Below are 27,045 nucleotides of genomic sequence, written 5' to 3' on the forward strand. Positions count from 1 at the left end.
CCACGATTGGAGCTTGTCTAACAAAAGGTTCTGAATGAAAATGTAAGAATTTTTTCCATACTCAGCTGTATATTATAAAAACAATTTGCATGTGTTCGGGAGATCGTTATTGTTCAAAAAATGGCACCATAGTGAGGAGATTCAGAAGTTATTCCCTTTACCTGAGGAGCAAGCTGCATTGAGGGATTTGGAGGAGCTGGCAGAGGAGCACATTAGACCATCTTTAGGTAAGGTACCTCCATTACTCCGCCCCAAATCTAAGAAATTCCCTCCCTTGTCCTTATGTCCAAATGTGGACATATTTATCCAGTTAGTAACAAAAGAACTTGAAGGGATTCCACCTATAGTCTGGCGGGATAATTTAACTAAGAATGAACATCGAGCGATACAATCCCTGAACAAACAGAAGGATATCTTGGTAAAACCTGCGGACAAGGGAGGGAATGTTGTAATTTGGCCTACTAATTTATATGAGGCAGAGGTGTATCGGATGTTGAGAGATCCGATTTGCTATAAAAAATTAACGTTTAACCCTCTTGCCTCATATAAAGAGGAATTACGTAAGATCCTTGAGAAAGCAGAGGTGGGAGGCATTATAACAGAGAAGGTGAGGGAGAGTTTATTAATTAAAGACCCACGTATCCCGACTCTGTACCTATTGCCAAAGGTGCATAAAAATCAGAAAAACCCTCCGGGGAGGCCCATCATCTCCGGGATAGGCAGTCTTACGGAGGGCATCGGGAGATACATAGACATGTTCCTCAAGCCATTGGTGGAAGCCATACCCTCATATACTCGTGATACATCTGATTTCTTGAAAAAGATAGATTCAGTACATATTGAGGAGGACATGCTTTTAGTGACTTGCGATGTTGAGTCGCTTTACACTAACATCAGGCACCACGATGGCTTGGGGGCGGTCTTTCATTTCTTGACCATGACTAATTTTTCGAGGGAGGAGATCGACTTCTTAGTGTGTCTGCTTCAATTTCTTTTGACGCACAATTTTTTTATTTTTAACGGATCCCTCTACCTGCAGCTCCGGGGCACTGCAATGGGGGCGGCTTGTGCGCCCTCGTATGCAAATGTGTTCCTGGGGCTGTGGGAGAGGGATCTATTCACGTCAGATCAGGGTACATCGATGGAGCGGGTCATTTTTTGGACCCGCTACATCGATGACATCTTTATGATCTGGCGTGGTACATCATCTGAACTTAAAACTTTCTTTCAATGTTTGAACAATAATAAGTACAATATTCATTTGACATACAGACACAGCTTTGAACAGATTGAGTTCCTTGATGTCTTGGTCAGGAGGGACGCTAATGGTCTTTTGGTCTCCGATGCCTTCCGTAAGGATACTGCGGTTAATTCTATTTTACATGCCAGCTCCTCTCACCCCTCTCATGTAATCAATGCAGTTCCATATGGTCAATTCCTTCGGATAAGGAGAATCTGTTCCACTATGGAGGCCTTTGAAGAACGTGCACTGGAGATGAGGGGGAGATTCCTGGAGAGGGGATATAGCCGGAGAAGCATCAAAAGAGCATACAACCGTGCGAGAAATGCGGATCGCCATCAGCTTCTTTATTCATCAAAGAAAAAAACGGTTACAAATCAGGTAAGGTTGGTGACGACCTATAACTCGCAATGGACAAAACTCTGGGAGTGTGTAGCCAAACACTGGCCCATTTTACTAGCAGATCCGGTACTTAAACAGTACTTGCCGGAGAAACCATCTCTCACTGCAAGGAGATCTAAAAACCTGAGGGACACGTTGGTTAGGAGCTTGTATGTCCCGGAAGTACGGCCAATATTTGGGTCACAGAGACAAACTAGGCCCCCATGAGGTTGTAAACCATGCGGGAAATGTGTGGCATGCCCGAATGTGGACACTGCAACCGAATTCGTGTCTTCAGATGGACGGAAATTTAACATCACACATACAATAACGTGTACTACCACTGCTGTGGTGTACTATGCGTATTGTACATGTAGTAAAATCTATGTAGGATTGACCACCAGGGCTCTGAAGATACGAATTAGGGAGCATGTAAGGGACATTCTTGCTGGAAAACAGGAAGAGAACCTGGATCTTTTGAAAAGTGTCCCCAGGCACTTTAAACTATTTCATGATAGTGATCCTTCAGGTTTGAGGGTGAAGGGGATAGATTGTATTCCCGTGAATCCACGGGGGGGTAATGTCAGCAGAGCCCTGGCCCAAAAAGAATCCCGTTGGATTTGGGAACTTCGGACATTGAAACCAGATGGTTTAAATGAAACATTAAGCTTTGCGCCTTTTCTTTAGTATTGCTACTTTTTAATATGTGTGTTGTGGTTCATCTGATTTTAATGTTGTGTTTTTTTAAGGTTTTTAATATGTTATGTTATTTTCTAGCCTCCGCTTTGTACGCTTATTGCTGGCCTACTTGGAAAGGGATTCAATTTGGAGAAAAAAAGGGGAAGATATTCTCACTATATGCACTTCACTTATGTATATTCATATGCATGTCCATGCTGGCTCACCTCGAAAGGAATTCAAGTTGGACGAATATTGGATCATATGTTCATTAAATGCACCTTGTATTATGTCTATGTAGATTGTATAGTATGGAGATATATGTATATCTATTATGGTTGTATTGAATGCACATGGATGTTCACGGTGTTTATCTGTGTATTTCAGTGATTACTGTGTACTCATTTTATGTATTTATATTTGATATATTCACCATTGGATGCATTGGTATTAACTGGTGCTGTATATGTTTACTTATTTGTGTTGAGTGACTGGGTTTTGGTTGCTCCTTATGAATAGTGTCCTTCGTATCGTTGTGGTCTATGGGAGTTTCGGGTTTTAGCCAGTAATGAAGGGTTAATGGATTATTCATGCAAGCGGGGGGATTGTCTGTGTCCGCTCCTGTGCGCATGCGCGTTCCGCGTCGCTGGCCTTGCGTTGTCCGCGGGTGTCTATATCGGGCTTGGCGTGCACGTGATCGCCTGTTTGGCGTTTATGTGGGCGTGCTTGCCTGATGACGCCGCGGGGGACTCGGGCTGTGGGACGGCGGTACGGAGCATGCGCTGCTCTATGGTAGGCAGACACATGACGTCTAGTATACGTATGTTGATTGGGTGGGATCCACTATTTAATTGGTCGGGTATCTGATGTTGCCACTCCCCCGGAAGAAGGCGGACGCAGCCGAAACGCGCGTAGAGGACGTGGCACCATTAGACCTGAGGTAAGGGAGGTACTGTTTTGTTTTGTTTTATTATGCCATCTTTTTTGTCTCACTATCGGCGGGTACTGTTAGGGCAGACCTTATTGGCGCCACAGACTATGGCATGATCGGTGTAGACTATATAGGAGGCTTTAAAAATTATGTATGATACATACCTCAGGTCTATGGTGTCTTTTATGACTGGTTTTTGTGCACCATCAATGGTGGTCTCTTTTAAATATATGTCTCAATAAAATTTGATATTTTTGTTCATATCTTGAGGTCTGTTTCAGTACTTTTTCTGTAGGTTTATATAATTGTGTGTACGGGACCGTTATGGTGGTGATATCTCCTAACGGACACAGGGGTTGATGTTGTGAACACCTGTGTTTTCTGTTTGCCTGTGTTTGGTCAGCTGTATATTAGTGTAGTAGATTTTTTCCAACTCAATAACAGAGTGTTCACAAGGTCCTCCGAGAAGCCTTTTGAGCTTAATAGCTGCCTCTCAAATTCCACGCTGTCAAGTGTAGCCCTTTCACTTGAGGGTGGAGGAATGGTCCTTGAGATAGCAGTTTCGGGCCTGATGGAAGAATCCAAGGGTCGCATAGTAACATGGCTTGGAGACAAGAGAACCACGGTCTCTTCGGCCAAAAAGGTGCAATAAGGATCACTCTTGCTTTTTCCCTCGTGATCTTCCAGAGCACCAGTGGAATTAGAGCTATCGGAGGAAAGGCATATGCTAGGTTAAGCTTCCAGAAATGCTGAAGTGAGTCCAACATGTCCGGATGGTCTATTTTGTTCATGGATGCGAACCTTTGCACTTGTCTGTTCTCTCTGGTGGCAAATAAATCTATTTGTGGAGTATCCCATAATTTTACTATCTTTGTGAATATATGATTGTTGAGAGTCCACTCTCCCTGGCGCAGCATGTTTCGACTGAGAGTCTGCTTTTTTGTTTTCTATACCTTTGAAATGAAGGGCTGTTAAAAAAAAATATCTGCTGCTACGGACATTAGTTTTTCCGATTGTGTACCCCCCTTACGGTTCACGTATGCCACTGTGGTGGAATTGTCCGACAAGCTTCTTACATGTGTTCCCCGAATCTGTGGAAGAAAATGATTTAAAGCATTATCAACCGCTTTTAACTCTTTCCAATTAGAAGAATAGAGTGACTTTGCAGGAGTCCACAGATTTTGAGCTTATTTATCCCCCATGTGGGCACCCCATCCCGAGGGGTTAGTGTCCGTGGTGATTATTCTGGAAGCCTCTCTTATCCAGGGAACCCCTTTGGAAAGGTGGTCTATCTCTAACCATCAGGCCAGGGATTTTACTACACTTTGGGAAAGAGTTAACTTCCTTTCCAGATGACCTTGCGAGATTTCCTGAACATATAAGATTTCATGTTGTAGGGGTCTAATATGATACTGGGCCCAAGGAACTGCTGGGATACATGAGGTTAGGGATCCCAGTAAAGACATAGCCTCCCTTAGTGACATATTAGGATTCTTTCTTGCTAGTGTCACTTTCAATACTATAGTCAATTTTTTTTTACTCTGGGAGAAAACCCCTCTGACTTACGGAGTTTAAATGGAGTCCTAGGAAGGATTGGAAGGTTTCTGGAACCAATCTGGATTTTTTGAAATTGACGATCCATCCTAACTCCTACAGAGATGAAATTGTATTAGACAGACGGTTCTCACACTGAGAGACAGAATTTCCTACTACTAGAAAATCATCTAGGTAGGGTATAATTAGAGTATCCCATTGGCGCAGGTAGGCCATCACCTCTAGCAATACTTTTATGAAAACACGGGGAGCCATCAAAAGACCAAAGGGCATTGCCGCATATTGGAAGTGACGAATCTGTCCTGCCAGGTTGACCGCTACTCTCAAGTACTACTCGTGCTTGGTGTGTATGGGGAGATGATAATAAGCGTCTTTTTAGTCTATTCCTGCCATCACACATCTAGGAAATAAAAGTTTGATAGTAGAACCAATGGACTGCATTTTAAAAGTCCAGTTAAATAAAAAAAGAATTTAATTTTTTTGAGATTAATAATGGTTCGGAATGAACCGTCCAGCTTTTTGATCAATAAAGGGGAGTAAAACCCTCTTCCTTCTTGATCTTTGGGAACCTCTATCAGAACTTTTTTAGATAGTAAGGATAGGATCTCTAATTCAAGAGCCTTTTTTTGCTCTGGCTTTTTAAGAGATGTTACTATGAATGAATCCCAAGGGATTCACTCAAATTCTAATTTTAATCCGAACTCTATGATGTCAAGAATCCACTGGCTTGATGTTATTAGTTTCCATTTCTGGAAAAAATCTTTTAGTCTACCGCCAACTTGAGTACTAGCTGTACTTGTTACACCTTGCGCTCTAGGATCCACTAAACAATGCACCTTTTTGTTTTGTGTCCTTTGTTTCCCAACGATCTCTTTGGGTTTCAAAATCTTTTATTCCTGACAAATGGTCGTCTTATAAAGGCTCTCCTGTAAGAAGGAAGATATTGATAAGGGAATCCCTTCTTCCTCTCCCCTGCCTTGGTCAGAAGATCATCCAACGTCTTTCCAAAAAGAAACTCACCCTGACACGGGATCGCACAAAGTTTCACGTTTGTCTGTGCGTCCCCATTCCAGCTCTTTAGCCAGAGTGCTCGCCGAGCTGTGTTTACTAAGCCGGCTGACCCTGCTGCTAAACATAGTGAGTCTGCTGATGCATCCTCTAGAAATGCTACAACTTCCTTAATTAGAGGAATTGTAGGCAGGATTTTTTCTCTGGATATTTTACCTCTAATCTACTGCTCCAACTGATCCACCCAAACTAGTAATGATCTGGCGGTACATGTACTTGAAATGGCTGGTTTTAACCCCTTTACCCCCAAGGGTGGTTTGCACGTTAATCACCAGGCCAATTTTTACAATTCTGACCACTGTCCCTTTATGATGTTATAACTCTGGAACGCTTAAACGGATCCTGGTGAATCTGACACAGTTTTCTCGAGACATATTGTACTTCATGATAGTGGTAAAATTTCTTTCATATTACCTGCGTTTATGTGTGAAAAAAAACTGAAATTTGGCGAAATATTTGAAAATTTCGTCATTTTACAACTTTGAATTTTTATGCAATTAAATCACAGAGATACGTCACAAAATACTTAATAAGTAACATTTCCCACATGTCTATTTTTACATCAGCACAATTTTGGAACCAAATTTTTTTTGGGGTAGGGAGTTATAAGGGTTAAAATTTGACAAGCAATTTCACATTTTTACAACACCATTATTTTTTTTAGGGACCACATCTCATTTGAAGTCATTTTTAGGGGTCTATATGATAGAAAATAACCAAGTGTGACACCATTCTAAAAACTGCACCCCTCAAGGTACTCAAAACCACATTCTAAGTATATTAACCCTTTAGGTGTTTCACAGGAATTTTTGGAATGTTTAAATAAAAATTAACATTTAAATTTTTTCACAAAAAATTTACTTCAGCTCCAATTTGTTTTATTTTACCAAGGGTAACAGGAGAAAATGGACCACAAAGGTTGTTGTACAATTTGTCCTGAATACGCCGATACCCCATATGTGGGGGTAAACCACTGTTTGGGCGCATGGCAGAGCTCGGAAGCGAAGGAGCGCCATTTGACCTTTCAATGCAAAATTTACTGGAATTGAGATGAAACGCCATGTTGCGTTTAGAGAGCCACTGATGTGCCTAAATATTGAAACACCCCCCCCACAAGTGACACCATTTTGGAAGGTAGACCCCCTAAGGAACTCATTAGATGTGTTGTGAGAGCTTTGAACCCCCAAGTGTTTCACTACAGTTTATAACGCAGAGCCGTGAAAATAAAATATCTTTTTTTTCCCCCACAAAAATTATTTTTTAGCCCCCAGTTTTGTATTTTCCCAAGGGTAACAGGAGAAATTGGACCCCAAAAGTTGTTGTTCAATTCGTCCTGAGTACGCTGATACCCCATATGTTGGGGTAAACCCCTGTTTGGGCGCACGGGAGAGCTCGGAAGGGAAGGAGCACTGTTTTACTTTTTCAACGCAGAATTGGCTGGAATTGAGATCGGATGCCATATCGCATTTGGAGAGCCCCTGATGTGCCTAAACAGTAGAAACCCGCCAATTATAACTGAAACCCTAATCCAAACACATCCCTAACCCTAATCCCAACGGTAACCCTAACCACACTCCTAACCCTGACACACCCCTAACCCTGACACACCCCTAACCCTAATCCCAACCCTATTCCCAACTGTAAATGTAATCCAAACCATAACCCTAACTTTAGCCCCAACCCAAACTGTAGCCCTAGCCCTAACCCTAGCCCTAACCCTAGCCCTAACCTTAACCCTAGCCCTAACCCTAGCCCTAACCCTAACCCTAGCCCTAACCCTAGCCCTAACCTTAACCCTAACTGTAGCCTTAACCCTAGCCCCAACCCTAGCCCTAACCCTAACGGGAACATGGAAATAAATAAAGTTTTTTCATTTTTCCCTAACTAAGGGGGTGATGAAGGGGGGTTTGATTTGCTTTTATAGCAGGTTTTCAGCGGATTTTTATGATTGGCAGCCGTCACACACTGAAAGACACTTTTTATTGCAAAAAATATTTTTTGCGTTACCACATTTTGAGAGCTATAATTTTTCCATATTTGGGTCCACAGAGTCGTGTGAGGTCTTGTGTTTTGCGGGACGAGTTGACGTTTTTATTGGTATCATTTTCGGGCACGTGACATTTTTTGATCGCTTTATATTCCTATTTTTGTGAGGCAGAATGACCAAAAACCAGCTATTCATGAATTTCTTTTGGGGGAGGCGTTTATACCGTTCCACGTTTGGTAAAATTCATAAAGCAGTTTTATTCTTCGGGTCAGTACGATTACAGTGATACCTCATTTATATCTTTTTTATGTTTTGGCGCTTTTATACGATAAAAACTATTTAATAGAAAAAAATAATATTTTTGCATCGTTTTATTCTGAGGACTATAACTTTTTTATTTTTTCGCTGATGACGCTGTATGGCAGCTCGTTTTTTGCGGGACAAGATGTTGTTTTCAGCAGTACCATGGTTATTTATATCAATCTTTTTGATCGCGTGTTATTCCACTTTTTGTTTGGCGCTATGATAATAAAGTGTTGTTTTTTGTCTCTTTTTTTACAATGTTTACTGAAGGGGTTAACTAGTGATAGTTTTATAGGTGGGGTCGTTACGGACACGGCGATGCTAAATATGTGTACTTTTATTTTTTTTATTATTTAGATAATGAGATGTATTTATAGGAACAATATTTATTTATTTGGAATTTTTTTTTTTTTTTAGACATGTGAATATTTTTTTTTTACACTATAACAATGCCCCAGGGGGGGCATCATATTATAGTGTAAGATCGCTGATCTGACACTTTGCTGTGCACTGTGTCAGATCAGCGATCTGGCGTGCACTCCTGGAGGCTTCCCGGCGCCTGCTCTGAGCAGGCGCTTTGAAGCCACCTCCCTGCAGGACCCGGATGCAGCTGCCATTTTGGATCCGGGCCTGCTGCAGGGAGGAGGTAAGAGACCCTCGCAGCAACGCGATCACATCGCGTTGCTCCGGGGGTCTCAGGAAAGCCTGCAGGGAGCCCCCCTCCCTGCACGATGCTTCCCTATACCGCCGAGACACTGCGATCATGTTTGATCGCAGTGTGCCGGGGGTTAATGTGCCGGGGGCGGTCCGTGAGTGCTCCTGGCACATAGTGCCAGATGTCAGCTGCGATAGTCAGCTGACACCCGGCCGCGATCCCCCCGTGAGCGCGGCCGATCGCGTATGACGTACTATCCCATCGGTGGTCATACGGGCCCACCTCGACGGGATAGTGCGTCCCATGTCAGAAAGGGGTTAATGCCCCCATACTGGCCTCCCATGACCTTGTTAACATGTTCTCTGCCTTACGGTCTAGAGGGTCCAGTAAGACCCCAGAATCTTCCACTGGCAGCATGGACTGTTTTGATGTGGATGCCATCGCGGCATCCACCTTGGGAACCTTAGACCAGGAACTTCGTTCTTCATCACTAAAAAGGTAGTTCCTCTTAGAAGATGATGGTAAAAAACCTCACAGGTTTTGCTTATCCCATTCCTTCTTAATCAATTCTTTTATGGTTGAGATCACCGGAAAGGTTCTACGTTTTTTCTGGGCCAACCCAGCAAACATTATGTCCTGTGCTGATTTAGATCTTTTTGTATCAGGGCACCCCATCGTATTCCTGACAGATTTAACTAAATTATTTATGCTACCATCTGGGAGGCAAAGACACTTCATTTTCAGATGAACTTGATTGAGACCTTGGAGTGTCCGAGGATTTCTCCTGCATTTCCTCTGAATCTGAGTCTACTGGTGAGAGGGATCTACTCAGAAGACGTGCGTTTGAACTACTGGTGTGCCCCAAAGCCTGCATTTCTTCCCGAATTATGGCTCTTACATCCGTTGGTGTCATTACCCTTTCTTCCTCTAAGGTTAGACTGATGCAGTCGGGGCATAATCTTTTAATATATGAATCCGGAAGGAGCTGAGTGATAGGGCACATTCTCTCTTTATGTTTGGACTTGTGTGTCCGTTTCTTAGTCTAAAAGAAGAGGGGAACATAGGGGGAATAGATCAGCATATAGGAAGAGGATTTTAACACTCACCCAGTGAAGCTGAAAAAGTACCGGTTCTGGAGGTGGAGTCTTAGGTCTGCCTGTAGATCGCTGTCCTGTAGGGCGACCACTGCTTTTTGTGCTGCTTTTAGCGCTTTCCTCCTTGCTGGGAGGAAGCTGCGCTGCCGTAGGTAGGTGCACTTCATCGGCTGGTGAAGCCATGTTGATACACACCGGTTCCAATGGCGCCATCATCTTTTAAAATTGGCGCTGTATCTCCTGCCTCCCCAGACCTCCCCAGAAGTAGTCCAACTACTTTCGGGTTAGACGTACCGGTCTCCTCACTGCGCGGCAGCAAGCTTTGGAAAAGCCGGCCGCTGCAGCACGTGCGTCCTCATGGAATCGGGCGGCCCACCCCGGACCCGGACCATGGATCGGTGGACAGACAAGGGGGAAGGCTGCAAGCATGGGCTCCCCCATCGCTGCATCTGGTACTGCAGCCCCTGCTGTTCTCTCGGATACCACACAGGCGGATGCTTTTGGCCCAGGAATCCTCTTCATGTAGGTAACTTGGGATTCCTATAGGAACAGGAAACCTAAACTGAGGAGGAGAGGGGGACCGCCTCCTTTTATTCAGTAGGTTTCCTGTTCCTATGGGCGGATCCCCTCTCTCATGTGGGTTCTGTCGTGGCGAAGGGTAAAACATAACTATTGTTACTATTATTACTCATGTAAATAGGATGTATTCATTGATGTATGTGAATAATACAGTATTTGTATGAACATCACATTTGTGATGACTGTTTCTACATAAACACTTAATTTTTTTTCTGTCACTGGCTAACATGTAGTGCTCCCTTTCTAACAAAGAGGTTTGTCAGCAGCTGCAGTGTGTACTATCATTCTGTGCCCCAGCTGCCTCAAGGCAGAGCTTACGTGTCCTAGCAGGCAGGAGAAGAATGCGGAGTAACACAGGCAAAACAGCTTGTAGCACAAACACCACTGAAAGCTGGGAATGTTTGCTGAGGAGGCGAAGCCGGAGTATCTGAAGAGGAAAAGTCTCTAGGAGCACAAGCCAGGAATTCTAGCAGAATACACAAGCAAGGAGTGGGACGTGAACCAGGGTTATAAAAACAGGGAAGGCGGATCACATGAGCAGAAGCAAGTCAGAAGATGCCATCTTGGAAAAGGGCAAAAAGTACCACAAATGAAACAGGGAATCCAGAGTCCTGACAGCCCCATTTAATAGCATAGAACTAAGTGTGATGTTTTTTTTAACGGATAGCAGTCGGACCTAAAATACGGCTCAAGCCCTTACAAAGAGGTTTGGACACAACAATCTGAAAAACAATATGTACATGTAATGTGCATGGCTATATATATATATATATATATATATATATGTAGTAATGAATAATAAATACCACAATAATTAAATATATTCTTATTTATACCATTTACATGTTAAACATGTATAAAGGAGGGCAGATTGGCAATAAATTCATGAAAAAAGAGAAAACATGATTTTGAGACCTAATTGGTCAAAAATCGTATATTTTTATTAGTTTAATAAAAATAAAAAATGAAAGAAGTAGGGGTGGAGACAAATATACAGGGGACTAAAAGGGACACCACACAAGGGGAGCAGATTCAAATGAATGGGTAGTCATAATGATGCCAACAGCAAATACAAAAAACAAGTGTAAAGAATAGAAAAATATACTTATATAGTGCTAGAAGCATATCAGCAGGTGAAAAAATATGAAAATGGACCCAAATAAATACATAATAAATATGTAAAAAAATGAATGTGCATTGTGGCAGATGAGCAATGTGCAATATGGCCAGTGCCAATACAAAGTGCATGTAACATGTATACTTCACATCAATATAATATATTAATGGTCATAGACTGTGCCCAATATCTATGTGACCACAATGTACCATGGTATCAATACACATATCTTACCTACTGCAAGATGGGAAGAAAAAGAGGGGAGTTCTGGATCTGTTCCAAAGATGCGTTCACCCTGATGCGAGTTTCGGTGTCTGCCTTCGTCACTTTTATCCTTTCTATGTTTTAGGAAACTCATTTCCTCAAAGGGTATACAGTCATGGCTGGAAATGTTGGCACCCTTGAAATTGTTCCAGACAGTTAAGCATTGCTCCCTGAAAATTATTGCAATTACCCATGTTTTGTTATACAATTATTTATTTCCTTTGTGTGTATTGGAACAACAGAAAAAAAACAGAGAAAATTAGGCAAATTGAACATCATTTCACCCAAAGCCCCAAACATGGACGGGACAAAATTGTTGGCAATCTAAACTTAATATTTGGTTTCACAGCCTTTGGAATATATAACTGCATTCAATTGCTTCCTATAACTATCAATAAGCTTCTTATACCTCTCAACTGGACTGTTGGACCACTATTTTTGCAAACTAACTGCTCCAGGTCTCTCTTATTTGATGAGTGCCTTCTCCCAACAGCAATTGAAAATTTTTTCCACAGGTGTCCTATAGGATTTAGATCTGGACTCATTGCTGACCACTTCAGAACTCTCCATCACTTTGATCCCATCCATTCCTGGATGCTTGTTGAAGTATGTTTGGGGTGATTGTCCTGTTGGAAGACCCATGACCTAGGACACAAACCCAGCTTTCTGACTTTGGGCACTACATCAGGGGTGTCAAACTGCATTCCTCGAGGGCCGCAAACCATGCGTGTTTTCAAGATTTCCTTAGCTTTGCACAAGGTGCTGTAATCATTATGTGTGTAGGTGATTAAATTATCACCTGTGCAGTACAAGGAAATCCTGAAAACATGACCTGTTTGCAGCCCTTGAGGAATGCAGTTTCACACCCCTGCACTACATTGCAACTTAAAATCTTCTGGATATCTTTAGATTTCATGATGCCTTGCATACAGTCAAAGCACCAAGTGCCAGAGGCAGCAAACAACCCTAAAACATATTTGAACCTCCACGATATTTGACTGTAGGTACTTGGTACCTTGGTACCAAGGTAACTTGGTACCCCCTGGGGTGCACAGTGATCCAGGACCGGTTAACCCCTGAAGGTACATTACTTTTATTCGTGCCCATTACATTTTGTAATCACATTACTCTCCCTTTTTATGTACACTGAGAGCTGTAATTTTAACATTTTTCCATGGGAGTTCAATGGGATTTAGATGTGGACTCATTGCTGAACAATTGATAACTCTCCAGTATTTTGTTTCCATCCATTTCTGGATGCTTCTTGACATAAGTTTGGAGTGATTGTCCTGCTGGAACATTATGACCAAGGATGCAAACTTGACTTTTTGACATTGTGCACTACATTGCGACTAAAAATTCTTTGAATATCTTCAGATTTCATGACTTGCACTCAGTCAAAGCACTCAGTTCCAGAGGCAGAAAAACAACCCTAAAACATCTTTGAACCTCCACCATATTTGACTGTAGATACTGTGTTCTTTTCTTTGTGGGCATCATTCTGTTTTCGGTAAACTGTAGAAAGAAAAGTAGAAACAGTAGAACAGTAGGAAAATCTCTATCTTGGTCTGATATGTCGACAAGATGCTTTCCCTGAAGGATTTGGCTTACTCATGTACATTTTGGCAAACTGCAGTCTAGCTTTTTTATGTATCCGTGTCAGCTGTGGGATTCTCCCATCATTTCTCAGAAAAGCCCAAAAATGTACCAGACAAAATTGTTGACACCCTCAACTTAATATTTGGTGTCACACCCTTTCAAATAAATAACTGCAATCAATCACTTCTGATAACCATCAACAAGCTTCTTACACCTCTCAACTGGAATTTTGGACCATTTTTATTTGGCAAACCGCTCCAGGTCTCTCATATTTGAAGAGTGCCTTGTCCCAATAGCAATTTTAACATTTTTCCACAGGTGTCCAATAGGATTTAGATCTGGACTCATTGCTGACCACTTCAGAACTCTCAATCACTTTGATTCCATCTATTTCTGGATGCTTGTTGAAGTATGTTAGGACAAAAACCCAGCTTTCTGACTTTGGGCACAACATTGCAACTTAAAATCTTTTGGATATCTTTAGATTTCATGATGCCTTGCATACAGTCAAAGCACCAAGTGCCAGAGGCAGCAAACAACCCTAACACATCTTTGAACCTCCACGATATTTGACTGTAGGTACTTGGTACCTTGGTACCCCCTGGGGTGCACGGTGATCCAGGGCGTTTAACGCCTGAAGGTGCATTACTTTTTTTCGTGCCCATTACATTTTGTAATCACATTAGTCTCCCCTTTTTATGTACACTGAGAGCTGTAATTGGCTCTCCATGCTCCATGGTTATTATTTGGCATTGTCTGCTCTATGGATTCACTTCTTTTTCATGTTTTTGGGATACCTTATGTACTATATTACAGTTTAGGGGTTACAAACCCAATCTGGTCCTGTACACATGCACAATGATTTTATAATATGTAATATTTACATTTTACTTCCATGTCGGTTTTGTTTGTCAACAATTAATTAATAAAGAGATATACATTTTTTCACCTTATCCTCCGTTTGGACTTCACTGATTGATCCATTAGTTCTGAGTTGGTTGCTATATTCATTAGTTTAGTGGTCTCCACTTTCTTCTCACTGAGCACCATATTGGTTTAACATATTAAATATCACTGTAGAGAGTGATATACATTAGAGATATATATATATAATTGCATGTACAGTGTGTTGAATCACCCCAGGGATCACCACTCCTGGGGCACTTCACACTTTGGGCTTTCAATCTTCCCCAGCCCAATGTCGTCGATCCTGGGGGCCACGCTTTCCACCAGATGACTATATGAGCCACCTAGTGTGCTAACAAGTGTCAAACTCCAGGGTGCATTGTATCAATCTACTAGGGCAGCCAAGGCCAAAGCCACCTTTTCGAAAGATACTACACTTGATCTTGGCCAAAAGACCGATAGGTTTCTCAGAAAGCACTGTATCCACACATACCTTACCTGATGGTTTTGTGTTGTAAATTGGCAATTTCTTCTTACAGGATTCCAGGGGTAATGTTTCTCCTTTTGGAGAGTGACATGTCAAGCATGCCACAATGAGAAGACTTTTAAGCTGCAATGCTCCTCTGGGAAATAAGCAAATTGTCTCTTCAGAGAGGAAGAGGACTAGAACTCTAGTGACACCTATAGGAAGTAGTAATCCTAAAATTGCTACTTCCTATAGGTGGCACAAGAGTTCTAGTCCTCTTCCTCTTTGAAGAAACAATTAGCATTTTACAAACCGCACACCTCCTGTTCGTAGACCTATATGAGTGGATTTCTAGCAGTATCGTATGGCCTATAATATAAGGGACATATAAAAAGAGGCGGAAAACAAGAACATGCAAGAAACCCTCCTACTTCACCAGACTTCAAAGTCACTCACCCAGCCATCTGGATTTCCTTCACATTGAGAACTCTCTCAATCATTCTGCATTCTGAGAGAAGAGTAGATACACGTCATTCTATATGCAGCAGGATGAGCTGGCTAGATTATCTTCTTTTGCTACCATGCTTGTTCTTACAGGCACCTCAACCCCACCAAGCCACAAGTCATAGGATAGAGAGGCATCACATCATACCTGTGTTCCCCTCTGCCAGAAGCAACAGTAATCCTTCATATCACCCTCCCCTTCCTCCATAATCCAGTTTTCTGGCATAGTGAACAGGGTGCCGCTATATTGTATGCATGTTAGATGCATGCCCACACTACCACGCAAACTTGTGTGCATGCCACACATCAGCCTGCATATCATCAGCCTTCTATACATCTGCACACTTCTCGGAGAGAAGAGAAGAAATATCAATAGCCAGCCCAGCAGACTGTAGGAAAACTGGAGACCCCTAAGGAACCAACAGTCTTAAGGTACCTTCACACTGAGCAACTTTCCAACGAGAACGACAACGATCTGTGACGTTGCAGCATCCTGGATAGCGAACTCGTTGTGTTTGACATGCAGCAGCGATCAGGATCCCGCTGTGACATCGCTGGTCGGAGCTAGAAGTCCAGAACTTTACTTGGTCATCAGGTCGACGTGATTCATCATGTTTGACAGCAAAAGCAACGATGCCAGCAATGTTTTTTCATGGAGCGAACAACCAGCGAGAACGATAAGTACGTCACTGGATCGCTCCTGCATCGTTCTGCTGTTGCCGTTTTTGACGTCTACAGCGACCTAAACAGCGACGCTGCAGTGATCGGGTCGTTGTCTATATCGCTGCAGCGTCGCTTAATGTGACGGTACCTTTAGTGACACCTGCACAGCAGGAGTGGCCTTATCTTGACGCCAGGCCCCAAGGAGCACATCATTCACTGAGAAGAGAAAGGGATTCCAGTAATTATCTTAATGGGAGAAAGAAGACAGATGCAAACTACCAGAAGCAACTCCTGGAAGACAATTACATTGACCCAGTTAACCTCAGTCAATAACAGATTAGTTATTTCAAAGTGGTCAATGGACAAGAAACTAGAGCGGAGGTGATCCTTCTTTAAGGAGATCCTGGAAGAATAAAGTCTTTTAATGCCTTGTGGAGGGCACAATGTGTTAAATAAATGAAAACAATAAATAAAAAAGCAAGAAAAAAAATAAGACTAAAAAATAAATAATGGATACACTGCCAGTCCAAATTACTGTCTAAAAGGCTATGGTCACACGATAGTTCTAATTTTCATCCAGAAAAGTAGGACATTTTTTTTCTCACTTCTCATCCGTATGCAGTTCATGTACAGTCCATGTACAATTTTTTTTTTACTGAGCAGCTGTAAAAAACAGAAAACATCTTAAAGGGACACTGTCACCTGAATTTGGAGGGAACAATCTTCAGCCATGGAGGCGGGGTTTTTGGGTGTTTGATTCACCCTTTCCTTACCCGCTGGCTGCATGCTGGCTGCAATATTGGATTGAAGTTCATTCTCTGTCATCAGTAGGCAATCTTGCCTTGCGCAGGCGTGTACTATGGAGGACAGAGAATGAACTTCAATCCAATATTGCAGCCAGCATGCAGCCAGCGGGTAAGGAAAGGGTGAATCAAACACCCAAAAACCCCGCCTCCATGGCTGAAGATTGTTCCCTCCAAATTCAGGTGACAGTGTCCCTTTAAGCATTTGGAATCAATGTAATTATCATTTTTCTGTCTTACAGCCAATACTTTAAATAACAAAAAGGTAAATAATATTTTATAAAATGATATCTTACCTCTTTAAAAACTCCCTAGATTGTAAGCCACAAGGAGTCTCATTTCTTGCTAACTTGCAGTCTACTGCTATTTGTTAAAAGGAATCTGACACCAGGATTGCACCACCTAGTCTGAGAGTAGCATAATGTAGAGACAGAGACCCTGATTCCACTGATGTGTCACTGGGCTGCTTGCTGCAGTTTTGATAAAATCATTGTTTTAGTAAAAGATTATCATTAGAGGACTAGTAAACCTGTTGCCATGTAGTCCTCCATAGTCAGGTGCTCTGTATAACCCCACCCTCATTACTGATTGATGATGCTGAAGGGCGGGTTTATACAGAGCTCAGCATTCAAAGAACTGGTAGATCTGCAGCAGCTAAATCAGTAATTTGATCAAAACTGCAACAGGCAGCCCAGTTAGTGACACATCACTGGAATCAGGGTGTCTATACCATCATGCTGCTTTCAAATGCTGCAATAAAAACATGGTTACAGATTCCCTTTAAGTGGAATTAATCTCTAGCAGATAAGATGGAAGTGTAAGTTTTGATGTGCCATTCTTTGTATTATGAAGTATTATCAAATACAGATGATTATGTTATGTTTTTTTTTTTTTTTAAACAGCCAATTCTCAGTACAGTGTTGTTTGTTATGGCATTGACTGTGGGTCTCCTGGCACACTATATAATACCACAGCTACGAAAACATCATCCATGGCTTTGGATTGCACAACCACTGCTTCAAAACAAAGAATATACACAGAGAGAAATCATTGGTTAGTAGTTGTCATATTCTAATGTCAGACTCTAAAAAGATGATGACCACCATAGCATGAGAACTGGTAAATTAGAATGGTAAGTATTATGTCTATCTTCAGAGCTTATCTAGGAGGCTGTACTAACTGCACACAACTCATAAGACTTGAGTGATATACTGCTGTCTGTTTTCCATTGCCTGTGTATGCTAGACTGGATCACTAGGCCTAATCTGTCTGACAGCATCTTGTATGTCTATGAGGCTGTTGGGTTTTGTCTGGGAAACTTGAGGCCAGTATGTGATCATGGACTGAGACACACAGACGTGTGAATATGGCCATAGTGTCAGTAGCCTTACAGTGAGACTGCAGGAAGAGCATTGCTACTCAATGTTTACAGGGAACTTCCGGCAGGAAAACAAAAGCATTACTTTTTCTATGGCAAACTATTAACTGTTAAAGTAGCGCAACGCTGGGAAGTCAAGGTGATTTAATGTCAATGTGGAGAAACAGCATTGTATCTTAATTAACCAGAGCCTATTTTTAGCAAACCAGAAAGAATAGACTGTTATCTATATGTTGACATTTGAATTTGTGTTCTTTCCGACTGGTCAAGAAAACAGACTTTTGCCTGTGTAAGCCTGTAATATTGACTTGTAAGTTGACATTTGATGTAACATATTGTGCTTTTATCCTTGATGACTAATGATATTTACTGATATGCTAATTATGCATTGTCTAGGCCAGATAGTTTGTTGACTTCAAAAACAGAGGAGGAAAACCTATGCAAATAGATTAAATGATCAAGTAATGTAACTTGATCTCATCTCCATTCTTACCCTTTATGTAAATACTGAATGAGGGACACTTGTTAATTATAAAAAGAGGCTTCATGCATTTGTATACAGAGAGACAGAGAGACAGCCAGAGATTCAGCCAAAACATCCAGGGACTCTACAGGACTGCAGCTAAGACATATTTGCTCCATCGCGAGGGACACAGATTTGTCATTCTATAGGATGCCGTTTTAGGGGACTTTGACCCTGGCTGGAAGAATACAGTTCTGCTCCATTGCCCATCGTAAATCCATGGATACATTTGGAGAAAGCCAGGATTGGGAGCTGCCGGTCATCTGGCTCCATGGAGATGTTCGGAGAAGCCAGGTAGTGACCCTCCGGTCAACTGGGCTTGTAACTGAATGGACTGTCATCTTCATAAGCTTGTTGTTACCTTCTCTCTGTTCGTGCCAAAGGTAGGGTAGTCAGCCCTGGAAGATAAAGCCAGGTTCTGACCCTCCAGTCAACTAACTTTGTACCTGAATGGGCTGTAATTTTCCTATGCTTGTTGTTACCTCCTCTCTGTGTGCATGCCACAGATGGGATAGCTGACCCTGGAAACTCTGAAGTAACTGCCACCATTATCCTGGTGTGTCAGTGGAAGGGTGAAACTCTGTAATGTGCACCATCTTGGGGTATTTTGCTGGGACTGTTCTACGTGTTATCTGCCTGTTTTGAGGTTCAATAAAGCATTGCCATTTTTCCCTCATTCTGTGTTGTCTGAGTAGCGTTATGCCCAGTTTAAAAGAACAGGTGTTCGGTGGGACTATCCCTGGTCCATGCAGTTTCGGCTAGTGGACCGGGGATCCCGCCGACCCCCCATGTCTCCACATTTACCTTACTGGGGTTACCAAAATGGGGCTGACACCCAAAAGAAGGGGACTAAAACCTCACGTGTGGGCATCCAAAGTCCCAGGAGGCATCTGGGCTGCCTCCAAAAGATTAGTTCCATGCCGTGATCTGCTGGAAGTATCATGCCACTGGCCGTATAGTCGCCTTATATTGCATGACTTCGAAGCCAGTGGACCAAAGCATAGCCGAGCGTTGCTCCTACTTTGCTTATTCTGCATGCAGCACTAATCCACATCCTGGTGAAGGTCCTCAGACATGCCAGGTAACTGTAAATGGGAAACAAGTCACTGGACTTATGAACTTCTTGAGTTTGGTGATCCTGGTATTGGCTACACTTCCGCATCAGCTTGTCCCTGTTTAGGTGGTGGGCATCAGGTGTATCCATGGGAAAGCTAAAAAGTATCCTGTGGCCGGGTTGACATAAGCACAGACTGTGATTCACTTTCCAATTAAGTGGGAGTGGTCAAAGACTTGTTACACTCAGTAAGTAGTGGACATGGATTTCAGATATTATGTACCATCTTCCAAAACTTTGAGGACTACACCAAGATGGTGAGTGTCGATGATGACATAATTAGCATCACCATCCCATTTCTCTGCATTCTGAAAACCTCTCTGCTCACAATTAAAGAGGATGCATTGCAGGCGGCGCATGATGACATAGAGCAAGGAACCATACAGGGTGATTACACTCAGCCCAGCCTCATGTTGTCCCAAAGTGGATTGGTAGACAATGAGGAGAAAGAGGAGGAGGAGGAAGAACAGGAGCTACTTTCGTGCACTATAGATGGTAATACAAGCACAGCTGTCATACCATCTGTTAAGCGTGGATGGCCTGAGGACAGGGAGGAGGAGGAGGATGAGGAGGACAGCATGGTCAGTTGTCCTGTTGGTGAGGACACGGAAGTCTTGCCTGTTAGCAGTCAGGCATGCATGGCTGACTTTGTTGCACTGCGTTTCCCGTGACCCTCGCATTATAATTTTTTTTGGTGACACTCATTACTGGTTGGTGACACTTGTAGACCCATTCTACAAGGAGAACTTTCAATCTCTTCTTCCAGAGGCAGACAGGTGTACTAAAATGTTGCAGTACCAGAGGGCCCTTGAAGCGGAATTACTTAAAAAATTCCCATCTGAGAACGCTGACAGCAGACATCAGAATTTGTTGTACAACCAAGGAGTCCAAGCAAGAGAGACAGAAGTATAATCCAGCTCAGGCAGGGGAACAATGGCATAGTTCTGGGACAGTTATCTCAGACCCTCCCATCATGCTCGCACAGAGGTAAGGGGTGTTGTCACAAGAAGTGTGCAATGTCTGGGAAGATACTGAGGGACTACCTTGCATATCGTGCAAACGTCATCCGAGATTCCTCTGTACCTTTTAATTATTGGGTATCCAAGCTGGACACATGGCATGAACTGGCTCTCTATGCCTTGGAGGTCCTGGCCTGCCCTTCTGCTAGCGTTCTGTCAGAGCGAGTTTTTAGTGCCGCTGGTGGAATTATAACTGATAAGCACATCCGCTTATCCACTGAAAATGCTGACAGGCTGACTCTAAAAAAAAATTTCTGGACCATAATCTTACAACCTAGTATATACCTCTCCAATATAAAAATATTGAAATACTACTATATTATATTTTTATTTATATCCCTGTCTCTGAGCTGTTGCTAGGGACCAACATATCTCGTTAGACACATTCTGGCTTCATATCTATGAACCTGTGTTCGCACCTCCATTTTGTTATTTTCTTTCATAGGTGGATTCACATCCTTTATTCATTTGTGTGATTTCAGTATGATTGATCATTATGTTGTATATTACAGGATATATAAATTATGACCAAATGTTGCAATTATTTATGTCTTTATGATTTATGAAAAATTAATAAAAAATGTATGTGTGTATGTATATATATATATATATATATATATATATACATATGTATATATGTATATATATATATATATATATATATATATATATATATATATATATTGTAAGATCCGTCATACCGGTCATATGGTGAATTCTTTATGTTTTTCTCTATAGAAAAAATCCTTGAAAAAGGCCATAAAGGCCGAAACGTTGGGAATATCATTTCCGTTTATCATTGTTTGGCTGTGAACCACAATAAACTACAAAATATTTTTTGTAGATCCATAAATGCAAGGAGAAAACAGCCTTCTCAATTTCAGATGGATGTTACCAGTACATCAGGATGCCTTTTGGGTTTGCAAGTGGCTCCGGCCACCTTTCAAAGGGCATTGGGCTGAGTCCTTGCTTCTGGCAAAAATTACACAGTGGCCTACCTGGATGACATCATAATATTCAGACAGGATTTGGGAAGTCATCTGAACAAAATCCAGGCAATACTTTGTGCTCTGAGGAGGTGGGATTTACCATCAACTAAAAGAAGTGTGCCATGGGGATGGAGGAAGCCAAGTACAGTGCCTTGTGAAAGTATTCAGCTGCCTTGAACTTTTCAACCTTTTCCCACATATCATGTTTCAAACATAAAGATACCAAATGTAAATTTTTGGTGAAGAATCAACAAGTGGAACACAATTGTGAAGTTGAACGAAATTTATTGGTTATTTTAAATTTTTGTGGAAATTCAAAAACTGAAAAGTGGGGCGTGCAATATTATTTGGCCCCTTTAACTTAATGCTTTGCTGCGCCACCTTATGCTGCGATTACAGCTGCAAGTCACTTGGGGTATGTCTCTATCAGTTTTGTACATCGAGAGACTGAAATTCTTACCCATTCTTCATTGGCAAACAGCTCGAGCTCAGTGAGGTTTGATGGAGATCGTTTGTGAACAGCAGTTTTCAGCTCTTTCCACAGATTCACGATTGAATTGAGGTCTGGACTTTGACTTGGCCATTCTAACACCTGGATACATTTATTTGTGAACCATTCCGTTGTAGATTTTGCTTAAAGTTTGGGATCATTGTCTTGTTGGAAGGCAAATCTCCATCCCAGTCTCAGGTCTTTTGCAGACTCCAACAGGTTTTCTTCAAGAATGGTCCTGTATTTGGCTCCATCCATCTTCCCATCAATTTTAACCATCTTCCCTTTCCCTGCTGAAGAAAGGCCCAAACCATGATGCTGCCACCACCATGTTTGACAGTGGGGATGGTGTGTTCAGGGTGATTAGCTGTGTTGCCTTTACGCCAAACATATCGTTTGGCATTGTTGCCAAAATTTCGATTTTGGTTTCATATGACCAGAGCACCTTCTTCCACATGCTTGGTGTGTTTCCCAGGTGGCTTGTTGCAAACTTTAAATGACACCTTTTATGGATATCTTTGAGAAATGGCTTTCTTCTTGCCACTCTTCCATAAAGGCGAGATGTGTGCAGTGTGCGACTGATTGTTGTCCTACAGACAGACTGTCCCACTTCAGCTGTAGATCTCTGCAGTTTATCCAGAATGGTCATGGGCCTTTTTGGCTGCATCTCTGATCAGTCTTCCTTTTGTTTGAGATGGAACTTTAGAGGGACAGCAGGGCCTTGGTAGACTTGCAGTGGTATGATACCCTTTCCATTTCAATATAATCGCTTGCACAGTGCTCTTTGGGATGTTTAACCCCTGTAGGGATTTCACTCACTCAGGTGCGACGGCTGACACTCAGGAGGCACGTTCCTTTAAAAGTTCACAGGGTTTATTGCTTCATAAACCATATGGCAAAAATAACAGAAAACAAATAGCCTTTGGCTCAGGGAAGAAAAGCAAGCGTCCAGTCCTTCAGGCTCAGTCCTTGGGCCTTAACACACTCAGGAGGGTTTCACCTCCACACATATCTGCTGTGTAAAGCATTAGCCTGTCTTATATAGAGCTTATCACACCCAGGAACCCATCACATGATTTGACATGTGGTCTGACATCACCACAGGTCCTGAAACACATATATATACATGATTATGTGAAATAAAGGAAACACTCTGGGCTACATCACAGCGACAAGCCACGTATGTGACACATACCTCCCGTCGACTACACACCCTTTAGCTATGCTACATACCTCCCCACTCTGCCTAAAGCCGTGGGGCTTGGCACTTTCCCCCACTAAACAAGGGATTCTTGATAGGGCATCAGCATTACCGTGCAGCTTTCTGGCCCTATGTTCCACATGGAAACTGAAGTCCTGCAGGGCTAAGAACCAATGGGTGACCCTAGCATTTCTACCTTTTGTTTCCCTCATCCACTTAAGTGAGGCATGGTCGGATATTAGTCTGAATTTACGTCCCAGCAGATAGTACCATAACGTGCCCACCGCCCACTTTATGGCCAAACACTCTTTTTCTACGACTGAGTAGTTCTTCTCAGATGAAGACAGCTTTCTACTCAGATAGAGAATAGGATGCTCCTCCCCATGTAGCTTCTAGGAAAGGACTGCTCCTACCCCAACATCTGAGGCATCTGTCTGAAGAATAAATTCTTTCTCGTAACCAAGTCAGAAGCTGTCCACGTATGAGATCAACTACTGCATATTGGAAAAAGAATGCTGTTGGGAAGGAAATTTAGATTGTGTCTGACTATGCCCTGCTGAGATGAATGCAGGAAAAGAAAGGAAACAAAACCCAGGTGTTACGGTGGTTCTTAGCTGTTTAGAACTTTAGCTTTCAATTGAAACATAGGTCTGGGAAAGAGTATGGGAATGCAGATGCCCTTTCAAGGGTTCATTGTATGGTGGCAGAAGATACCCAGCCACCTTGCTTTTGACAGAGGGGAGTATGTAAGTAGGCAGCTGGATTGGTCCTGGATGGAGTATATGTCACAAAGGTGCCTAGCCTTAGTGATGTGAAACCCAGAGAAGCAGGCTCAAGAATATACAGTCCTGTGTTTTTATTAGGATTTTGTTCATGTTGGACCTGACACCCAAGATGGTGCACCACCACATTATGGGTGTCAGGTCCGAGCATTTCTACATGACCAGTTTCCTGGAAAGTGGATTGATCGTTGTCGACCAGTTGAATGGCCACCAAGGTCTCCCGATCTGACCCCCTTAGACTTTTATCTTTGGGGGTCATCTGAAGGCAATTGTCTATGCTGTGAAGATAGGAGATGTGCAGCATCTGAAACAACAGACACTGGAAGCATGTGCTAGCATTTCTTCTGCAGTGCTGCTATCAGTGTGTCAAGAGTAGGAGTAGGAGAAGAGGGTTGCATTGACAATCCAAACACAATGGGCAGCTCTTTGAACACATTTTATAAGTGGTCATAAACTTGTAAATAACTCAAAAAAGAATAAAGTTATGTTAAAACCACGCACCATTGTTTTTATTGTAAAATTCTCAATAAGTTTGATGTGTCTTCCCACTGAAAAAAATAAAGTTGGATATATAATGGTCAACTTCAAAATGGCTGGCATGGTCACCACTAGTGTTGAGCGATACCGTCCGATATTTGAAAGTATCGGTATCGAATGGTATCGGCCGATATCCGAAAAATATCGGATATCGCCGATATCCGATACCAATACAAGTCAATGGGACACAAATATCGGAAGGTATCCTGTAATGGATCCCAGGGTCTGAAGGAGAGGAAACTCTCCTTCAGGCCCTGGGATCCATATTCATGTGTAAAATAAAGAATAAAAAAAAAAATATTGATATACTCACCCTCTGATGCGCCCTGGTCGTCACAGCTGCAACCGCCTTCCTTTCGTTCCGAAGAATGAGCGCGTTAAGGGCCTTCGATGATGTCGCGGCTTGTGATTGGTCGCTGAGCAGTCATGTGACCGCTCAGCGACCAATCACAAGCCACGACGTCACCGAAGGCCCTTTACGCGCTCATTCTTCGGAACGAAAGCAAGGCGGTTGCAGCGGTGACGACCAGGGCGCGTCAGAGGGTAAGTATATCAATATTTTTTATTTTTATTCTTTATTTTACACATTAATCTTAATCCCGATACCGATTCCCGATATCACAAAAATATCGGAACTCGGTATCGGAATTCCGATACCGCAAATATCGGCCGATACCCGATACTTGCGGTATCGGAATGCTCAACACTAGTCACCACCCATCTTGAAAAGTTTTCCCCCTCCCATAAACTAATGTGCCACAAACAGGAAGTTGATATCACCAACCATTCCCATTTTATTTAGGTGTATTCATATAAATGGACCACCCTGTAGCGCTGGTAGTCTCTCTCTCTCTCTCTCTCTCTCTCTATATATATATTTACACAAGTATAATATTCATGAACAATACCTGTCTACAATACAGGCTACAATGGCTGGTCTGCTACTTCACAGGTCTGCTGCTTCAAAACTCACACTCATCTCTGATTCATAAACACAAACTCTTGCCTGTGTCCTCTTCGTCTTCTCTCTAGATCGCTGTCAATCATGTGACATGCAAATATTATGGCAGTTTTTACACAGACTAAACAATAAAGAAGGAATCTTGACAGCGACTTATTACACCATTATGTTTAGCTGTATCTGTGACCTTATGGCAGACATACAGCTAAAGTCAGGAAATAACCCTGATTTCCTAAGTGACAGCTCGCCGAATTTGTCTAGCTGGATCTGGGACATTTGGGAGGTATGTCACATCTATGCTAAAACCTGACCAGTTTAGACCAATCAGCTGTTTCATGCAATCACACAGTGCTGGCCCATGCCAGCACTGCTTTGCATAAACTCACAGTGTGCAGGCACCAGGAAGCTGAAGGCACTCACTGCACAAAAGCGAGAATCACATCCAGCACTTGCGCAGGAGTTGGAAGGAGGGTTTGCCTGAGACTGGGAGTTATGACGTGTTAAATATGCTTATTTTGCACATTTATTTAATCAAGACTTTACCAGGTGTGCTACTCTGAAAGAAAAAATGTCATGATATTTTCATAAAAAAAGTAGTAGTTTATTAAATTGTCCACAGAAAAACCACATTACAGCAAAACATAAAAATAGATGAAATAGTGAAGAACAGATTGTCCATTTGGAAATATCAGCTCTTGTTACTCATCTTTCCCAAAGTTCTGAATGGTAAAAGCCGTCTGTCTGTGTGAAGTCTGAAGTCATCATAGCTGCCAGCTGTTCCTTTCTTGTGTGACTTGTCTGACGTCCATGGAGAATGATGATGAAGGCAGGAGGTGACAGCCCCCATGTGACAAGCCCCCACACCCTCCTAAGAGACATTTATATGTCCCACTGACCACGTGTTCCCTCTATATGGTGTTGACTTATACTCTGAACTACATATACAAAAATAGCTTCTGTAATGTTAGCAAAAGACAATGTGTTCAGTACAGAATTCAGTATAAGAATAATTCAATTAATAATTAATATTTAACATGACGTTATTACCAATAGTAGATGGAGAGAAGGAGCTGCAAACCTAAAGGCACATGAAGATGCTTCAAATAAAATTTATTGACAGTATTTCATATCCATTGGTCACACCGCAGTGAGTACAGTATTACATGACTTTTCAGGTGAAAAAACTTTCTCAAGTATAGACTATGTTCACTACCTGATCAAGGAGATCTAAGGTGCATCGAAGGTGGGCTTCCCCCTAA

General features: G+C 42.3%; 1 protein-coding gene across 1 annotated transcript in view; it reads left to right on the top strand.

Annotated features, from left to right (window-relative positions):
* The window catches only part of LOC138681613 (pecanex-like protein 2), a 1,209,413-nt gene that overhangs the window by 814,127 nt on the left and 368,241 nt on the right, over nt 1-27,045 (top strand). Inside the window, exon 18 of the mRNA XM_069769269.1 lies at nt 17,695-17,845. Coding sequence (XP_069625370.1) covers nt 17,695-17,845 — 151 coding nt within the window. The remainder of the gene's footprint in view (nt 1-17,694; nt 17,846-27,045) is intronic.

The sequence above is a fragment of the Ranitomeya imitator genome, chromosome 5, assembly GCF_032444005.1.
Source record: "Ranitomeya imitator isolate aRanImi1 chromosome 5, aRanImi1.pri, whole genome shotgun sequence".
NCBI lineage: Eukaryota > Metazoa > Chordata > Amphibia > Anura > Dendrobatidae > Ranitomeya > Ranitomeya imitator.